The 8,561-nt window shown below is 38.6% G+C and overlaps 1 protein-coding gene across 1 annotated transcript; it reads right to left on the bottom strand.

The window, feature by feature from the left end:
- Positions 1-200: 200 nt before the first annotated feature.
- On the bottom strand, positions 201-789 carry LOC142163068 (uncharacterized). Its single transcript, XM_075220320.1, has 2 exons — positions 482-789; positions 201-423 (listed from the first exon to the last, which is right to left on the bottom strand). The coding sequence occupies exons 1-2, from the start codon at positions 787-789 to the stop codon at positions 201-203; spliced, it is 531 nt and encodes a 176-aa protein (XP_075076421.1).
- Positions 790-8,561: the final 7,772 nt, after the last annotated feature.

The following is an 8,561-nucleotide window of genomic DNA, read 5'->3' as shown; positions in this document are numbered from 1 at the left end:
TGGTCACCACACAAATAACCTCCCCCTCATGTGTGGCATTGAAGTATAAAACATCAACTCTCTTGATCAACAAGGAGTGAATAAGCCTTGTTAATAGTAGGCACTAGAGTCATCATCATAATTTGACTTCTGGACTGTGCAGAGGAATCATTCAAGCTAGCAAGAAACTGCAGCAGTCTCTGAGCCTCAAAGTGCTGAGCCTATAGCTTGGACTCAGGACGTGGACACCCTGGGCAAGGCATTAGAGCATCAAACTCATCCCATAAATCTCTCAGTTTTGAGAAGTAATCTGCTACAGTCATGGTTCCTTGAGTCAAATTGTGCATTTCTCTATGAAGGAACAATACTCTAGAGCCATTCACTTTGTCGAACCTTTCTTTTAGATCTTCCCACACCTTATGAGCACTAGATGCATATAACACACTACTTAACAAATTAGGTCTCACAGCATTCATTATCCATGTAACACAACATCATTAACCTTTTCCACAGATCATGAAGTTCTGGTTTGAATTTAGATTTTGGAAACTTTCCATCAACAAAACCTAACTTACTTTTACCTAACAGACCAATTCTCATAGCACGACTCCACAAAGCATAGTTATCAGATCCAGTCAATTGAATAGAGACTAGAGAACTACCTGGTGTGTCAGTTTGTTGTAGGTACAGTGGGTGATTGTGATCGATAAAAAGAAATGACGAACCAGAACCAGCTAGAGCAGAGTTCCCAAAAGTGTTAGTAGCTGATGTACGAGTTGTTGTATTATCTTCTTTAGTGCCAATCAACATTGTAGACTTCACCTTGAATGAGAAAATACAAACCCTACCTTAAATTTTATGATTACTCTAAGATAATTCTGCACCTAATTTGCAAAATTGAAGTAACCTAGAAGCAGAGAATAGAGATCAGAAGAGAGAATTGAGAGACGATGACAACCTAGATCATTGCTAGTGCTCTGATACCATGTTAGCTGCCATGGGCAGCAGATCTGAAGCTCAAATAGAAGATGAGTTGAAGCAGTAAGGAAGAGAACACTGTTCCATTGAAAATGAGAAAAAAATGAACTACTGTACATTTAAGCTAAGCTAAGAAGATATTTATATCTTCTTCTAACTACCTACTAACTACCTTACTAACTAACTAACCAACCTAGTTAGTGATTACAATAATAGTTAACTACAATTAATTATCAGTTTATTTATTTAACCCTTCAACATTTATTATAAAAGAAGTCAATTAAAATATAAAATGTAAAGTAAAAATATAAATTAAAAATTCTACTCAATATTGTCACGATCCAAAATTCCCACCTTCGGGATCGTGATGGCGCCTAACATTTCACTTACTAGGCAAGCCAACGTTAGAGTAATTCTTTGCCAATTTTAAATACTTCAAATAATTTAACCAATTTAATAGAAATGAAGCCAAAATAAAGTACGAAATAGCATAAAATACAAAATTTAGTACAACCCAGATATGGAGTCACAAGTACACGAGCTTCTAGAGTTTCTACAAATAGGGTTTGAAATAAGTAAAACTGTCTCGAGTGAAGTGAACAGTAAATAGGAAAAGAGGACTTCAAGGTCTACGGACGCCAGCAGATCTACCTCAAGTCTTCAAAATCTGAGCTGATACACCTCACGGACTATTGGGACCGGTACCAAAATTTGCACAAGAAGTGCAGAGTGTAGTATGAGTACAACCGGCCCAATGTACTCTATAAATGTCGAGCCTAACCTCAATGAGGTAATGACAAGGCTATGACAGGATACCCACATAAATAAACCTATATAGACGAAAATATACGCACAATATAATAGCAATTAAAGATTAAACATGTACTGTTGCATCCCTTTTCACCTAACTAACCCTCTTTAAAGTAGATAAAGTGGTTTTAAAAGCACAAAAGGATTTTCAAATTGAAAGTGACAAAAAAAAAATTCAAATATTTTTTCAGAGTCGCCACCTGACATTCGGTTTCAGTGTGTCAGGCACCATTTTTAGAAATGATTTATTCTTTTGAAACACATTTAGAATCTAAAACTGACTGCACCAGAGATTCTAAGTAAGAGGGTTCATTTGACTCGGGGAGAAGGTGTTAGGCATTCTCTGAGTCCCGTAACTAGTACAGTTGCATACATGATCAAGTTGGCTTTTAAAAATATTAAGACTGAGGTAAGAAACACACAAAAAGAAAGTAAATACCAAAAGAGGTTCGAGGTCGTCCCTTCCTAATAAAAGAAAACAAAACAAAATAAAATAATTCTTACTATCCTATCATATGCCTCCAATGATGATGCCACGACCTCCATTTACATTCACTTCTGGGCATACCCCTGATAAAAGAGTACAAAATATATATACAAACTCTACGGGGCATTCCCCTGATGAATTACTAACTAAAGAGAGTGACCTTTCACCTCGAACGAACAAAAGTCCTAAAGAATATCTACTCGGATATGGTCGGCTTAAGGCATTCTCCTAGCTATCAAAGCAATAAGATAAAACTAAACAAATATCCATGTTCTAATTTCTTTCCTTAAGAAAAGTGTCCAACCCCCACGACCCATATGTGTTGAAACAAGAATATTAATGTAATTCCAATTCCATTTTACTGTCAAAATACACGGGCTAGCCAGTTTTTGGACTGGTCATTCAAAAATAGCCAACGTTTGCCAAGTTATTGAAAAATAACCACTAATTTGCTGCAACAGAGACCGGTCCAGTATAATATACTGGAGTTCGGTGCACCTGTGTTTGAATTTCCAGCATATTATGGCTGACCAGTATACTTTGCTGGCTCCAGTATAATATACTGGAGTTCCAGTATACTTTTCTGGAACTCCAGTATATTATACTGGAGTATTTTTTAGTATATTTGAACAGTGTTTTCATTCAAATTTATCTTTAAATGAAAAGTAGCTAAAATTCGATGACTTTTGAAACTATGACTATTTTTGAATGATCACTTGTAAATCTGGCTATTTTTGAATTTCTCTCCATTTTACTTCATCTTAAATTCAAGCCCAATTCTCAAATTAATCACACTATCCATTACTTTCAACTGCATGAGCAGCCAATCAATTTATTCGAATTAGTCAATTTGATTCTTTCGTCGTCAAATTTTAATTCTGAAGCATTGAGCATTTATCTCTAATGAAGAACTAAAAACTCATTTCAGTCATTAAACCCATCTGAGCGTAGAACACAAACAATAATCAACAGAATAAAAAAATAAGGTAAAGAAATACTACTAAAACGTCATGAACTGAGAAATGAAACATTAACCCAAAAAATCAACAAACAGATCAAGATAGATTAACTAGACTACTGGAAGCATGAAAATAAGCTATAAATAGTAAAATAAGGGGAGAAATAGACCTCAAATAAACCTGAAATTTGATTGTTTGACAGTTTAAAAATGCTAAGCTATAGAACCGCGGGCAAGATCTCCACTGGAAAACCTCGCCGAAAACCAAATAATCAATGAAGTCCTGAACGGAATACGAAAACTTCAACAAATGATCAGAGCTTTGGACGTTACTTGAACAATGAATCTAAAACCCTTTTCAATCTGCATTTTCTAATTTTTCTTTCTAAACTGTGAAATAAAAATGTTGCATATCGATGGTTACCCCAACAACTACCAGTGACAATTTCAGTGAGGAATCAGATATAGAATTAAACTGTGAGAACTTGAAGATGCTCACTGTGTTAGTCGAGCTTAGTCGACAAAAAGCCTTAGAATTTTTGGACGATTTCAAAATGGAGAGATGATTAAAGAGATGAATGGAGGTGAATGTGTGTGGTGTCAACGTAGGAGGCTGCCAGTAGGACGATGTTAGAGACAATGGAAGAGATGGAAAGAAATTGGAGGCTTTCTCTTTGCTTTTTGAGATCGAAGAGCTTGGGAGAGACTTTTGGCCTTTTGGATATGTTTTTTGCATCTGAGTTTGCTGCTGCTCTGGGAGGAAATCCCTTAGGGTTTTGGGTGTTAATTTGATTTTTATATAGTAGTGGATAGTGAGTATTGGCCATTAGATTAAAAGAAATGAAGGGGTATGATTGAAAGAGGTGTTGGGCAGGTCAGCAGGTCTAGTGGGCTAATGGAACCGGGCTAATAAAAAGACTAATGGCATTAAATAAATATATGTATCAAATGAGAAATATTATAAAGATGAAACTAGTTTTGGTGTTTTTAAAGATTGCAATTGAAGTAAAGTAGACTATGACTCTAGGAACCATTAAATAAATATTTAATATATATATAAGAAAGTTAATATAACATAAAGACGTGATGGGTCAAAATTACGTGCTTACATGTACTATTGGGAGGGGGCATGCGAAAGGGGGTGGAAGATACAGTACTACAACAGAAAATGACAACATGAAACAATAAATAAACCTTCAGCCAATGAAACAGATAAACATAAGAACTGCACGACATTACCCTTCGTGCTTTTACTCTCAATCTCACCATAAAACAGTAATAATGGCACGACATCACCCTTCTTGCTTTTACTCTCAATCTCTCCATAAAATGATAAATACGAAAAGACATCACCGTTCGTGCTTTTACTCTCAATTTCATCATGAAATAATAAATACAGCATGACATCACCCTTCGTGCTTTAACTCTCTTTCTCACTATGTATAAATCAATAAATGTAACAATAATCGGCATGACATCACCCATCGTGCTTTAACACTCTCCCTTACCATATAACAATTTGGGAGACAAAATAAGCAAGAATAAACCTTATGTCAATAATGGTTCCACAATACCAACCTCAACTTCAAAAGCAATACTCAATTATCACAAATAGCCCGTAAATACGGAAAAAACGATCAATTTAGTAATAAACTAATCTAAGCATGGATATCATAATGAAAGAAGAGAGTAAATTACAAGAAACAAGTCCCACCCGCATGCTTTAACCCAACAACAACGCATAAGTACTCGTCACCTCACATATACGTTGTACCCAATATTTAAACATGTAGCAAATAGGCAAACAAGTCCTAATCCCTCAAGTCAAGGTTATCCACGACACTTACCTTGCTCCAAAAATCAACTCAAAGATCAACCACGACTTTGCCTTTTGAACAAGCCTCCGATCCAACTAAATCTAGCAATTTATCAACCAAACGATTCAAAATAATCCTTAGGAACTACCCCCGAATGAAAAGGGTTCAATTTAGGTCATTATTGGAAAAGTAAACAAAAGTCAACTCCGGGGCCCGCTTGGTCCAAACCCGAAATTCGGATCTAAACCCGATTACCCATTCACCCCCGAGCCTGGTTATGCAATTTATTTTGGAATCCAACCTCAATTTGAGGTCTAAATTCTAATTTTACAAAAATTCCTAATTTACCCAAATCCCCAATTTATAACATGGAAGAACAAAGATTAGGGCTAGAAATTAATGGGTGATGTTATAAATGAAAGAAAATGAGCTTAAGTATACAAACCTATGAATTGATATTGAGTTTTCCCTTCAAAATCGCCTCTAAGACGAGCTCTAATGGAAGTTTTATAAAAAATGGGAGAAATCCCATTTTGGGACTATTTTAAATCACTGGCATCAAGTGTTCATCGCGTTTCTGTGAAACTTGACACGTTCGTAAAGAGCATTGCCTCACTGGCTTACGCGATCGCGAGAGACTCCACGCGTTCACAAAGGTTTAGCCCGCCTCACCTCCACATTCGGGAGACTGGGCTCGCATTTGCGTAGAGTAACTTCAAATCCCAACCCCGCCCATGCAATACTACACGTTCGCGACCAAGGTCTCGCATTCGCGTAGAACCAGTCTTAAATCCCCTTCGCTATCGCGAGAATGGAGTCGCGATCACGAAGCACACCACACTAGATGAGAGCTGATGCTCAAAAACTAGATTTTTCTAAGATCAAAAGGTCCGTAGGCTATCTAAGACTCACCCGAGCCCTTGGGGATCCAAACCAAATATGTACACAAATCCAAAAATATTATATGAACTTGCTCGCGTGATCAAAATACCAAATAAACACCTAGAACTAAGAATCATACATCAAAACTAATGAAATTTTCAATAGAACTTAAGAACTTTCATTTTAACAACTTGACGTCCGAATCACATCAAATTACTTCCGCTTTGCACCAAATTTGGCAAACAAGTCATAAATATCATAACAGACCTATACCAAGTTCCGGAACTAAAATCCGGCCCAGGTGTCAACAAAGTCAAACATTGGTTAAATTTATAAAGTCTTTTAACCTTTAAAGTTCAATTTTTGCCAAAATGCAATAATTCGAGCTAGGTACTTCCGAATTTGATTTCGGGTGTACGCCCAAGTCCCAAATCATGATATGTACCCACCGAGACTGTCAAAATACAGGCCCGAGTCTGTTTTCTCAAAACATTGACCAAAGTCAACTCAAATGGATTTTCAAAGCACAAATTCACATTTTATTCAATTTTTCATATAAAAGCTTTTCGAAAAAAGGCACGGATTGCGCACGTAAATTGATGAAGGCTAAAAGAAGCTATTTGAGGTTTCGAAACACAAAATTAAGATTTTAAACTCTAGATGACCTATCGGGTCATCACATTCTCCACCTTTAAAATAACCGTTTTCCTCCAACGAACATAGAAAAGTACTTGGACTGGTGATAAGGTTGGGATATCTACTCTACATGTCTGACTCAGACTCCCAAGTGGCTGCCTCGATCGGCTGACCTCTCTACCACACTCGTACTGAAGGATAACTCTTAGACCTCAACTGTCGGACCTGCCGGGCTCTAATAGCCACCGGCTCCTCCTCATAAGTCAAATCCTTGTCCAACTGGACTGAACTAAAATCTAACACGTGGGACGGATCGCCGTGAAACTTCCGAAGCATGGACACATGGAATATTGGATGGCCTGCTGACAAACTAGGTGGCAATACGAGATTGTAGTCCACCTCACCCACTCTTTGAATAATCTCAAAGGGTCCGATATACCTAGGGCTCAACTTGCCTCTCCTTCCGAACCTCATCACACCCTTCATGGGTGAAACCCGGAGCAACACCCTCTCTTCGACCATGAATGCAACATTGCGAACTCTATGATCCACATAACTCTTCTGCCTGGACTGAGCTGTGCGAAATCGATCTCGAATAATCTTGACCTTATCCAAGGCATCCTGTATCAAATATGTACTCAACAATCGAGCCTCCCCCGACTCGAACCATCCAACTCGAGATCGGCACTACCTCCCGTATAATGCCTCATAGGGAGCCATCTGAATGCTCGACTGATAGCTGTTGTTGTAGGCAAACTCTGCAAATGGAAAGAATTGATGCTAAGAACCCCCAAAATTGATAACACAGGCATGAAGCATACCCTCCAATATCTAAATAGTGCGCTCGGGCTATCCCTCCATTTGGGGATGAAATGTTGTGCTCAACTCCACCTGCATGCCCAACTCACTCTGTACTGCCCTCTAGAAGTGCAAGGTGAACTGTGCTACCTCTATTAGAAATGATAGACGCAGGCACACCCTGAAGACGGACGATCTCGCAGATGTAGATCTCAGCCAACCGCTCTAAAGTATAGGTAACTGCCATAGGAATGAAATGCACTGACTTAGTCAGTCTGTCCACAATGACCCATACCACATCGAACTTCCTCTAAATCTGTGGGAGTCCAAAAACAACATCCATAGTGATATGCTCCCAATTCCACTTAGAAATCTCTAACTTCTGAAGCAAACCACCAGGTCTCTGATGCTTGTACTTAACTTGCTAACAATTTAGACGCCGAGCTACATATGCAACTATGTCCCTCTTCATCCTTCTCCACCAGTAGTGCTGCCGCAAGTCCTGATACATCTTGGTGGCACCCAGATGAATAGAATATCGGGAACTGTGGGCCTTCTCAAGAATCAACTCACGAAGTCCATCTACATTGGGCACACAAATATAACCCTATATCCTAAAAACCCCATCATCCCAAACAGTAACCTGCTTGGCACTGCCGTGCCGCACTGTGTCCCTAAGGACAAACAAGTGAGGGTCATCATACTACCGCTCTCTAATACGCTTATACAAGAAAGACCGAGTGACTATGCAAGCTAGAGCACTATTGGGCTCTGAAATATCTAACCTCACAAACTGATTGGACAAAGCCTGAACATCTGATGTAAACGGTCTCTCACCAACAGGAATATACGTAGGGCTGCCCATACTCACTGCCTTTCTACTCAAGGTATCGGCCACCACATTGGCCTTCTTGCGATGATATAAGATAGTGATATCGTAATCTTTCAACAACTCCAACCATCTACTCTGCCTCAAATTGAGATCCTTTTGTTTGAACAAATACTCCAATGATCCGTGAATACCTCGCATGACATGCCGTAAAGATAGTGCCTCTAAATATTTAGCACAGAATAATGGCTGCCAACTCTAAGTCATGAACATGGTAATTCTTCTCATGAACCTTCAACTACCGCGACACATATGCAATCACCCTTCCATCCTGTATCAATACTGCATCGAGCCCAACACGAGATGCATCACAAGATCCTGAACCTG

The sequence above is a fragment of the Nicotiana tabacum genome, chromosome 8, assembly GCF_000715075.1.
Source record: "Nicotiana tabacum cultivar K326 chromosome 8, ASM71507v2, whole genome shotgun sequence".
Lineage (NCBI taxonomy): Eukaryota > Viridiplantae > Streptophyta > Magnoliopsida > Solanales > Solanaceae > Nicotiana > Nicotiana tabacum.
This window is presented reverse-complemented; position numbering and strand designations above follow the sequence as displayed.

Bases quoted from the DNA above. Each gene is read 5' to 3' on its own strand.
- LOC142163068 (XM_075220320.1), bottom strand. From the start codon at position 789: ATGTTGATTGGCACTAAAGAAGATAATACAACAACTCGTACATCAGCT. The intron at 424-481 runs GTTAATGATGTT...TTTGTTAAGTAG, and splicing joins CTTCATGATCTGTGGAAAAG to TGTGTTATATGCATCTAGTG.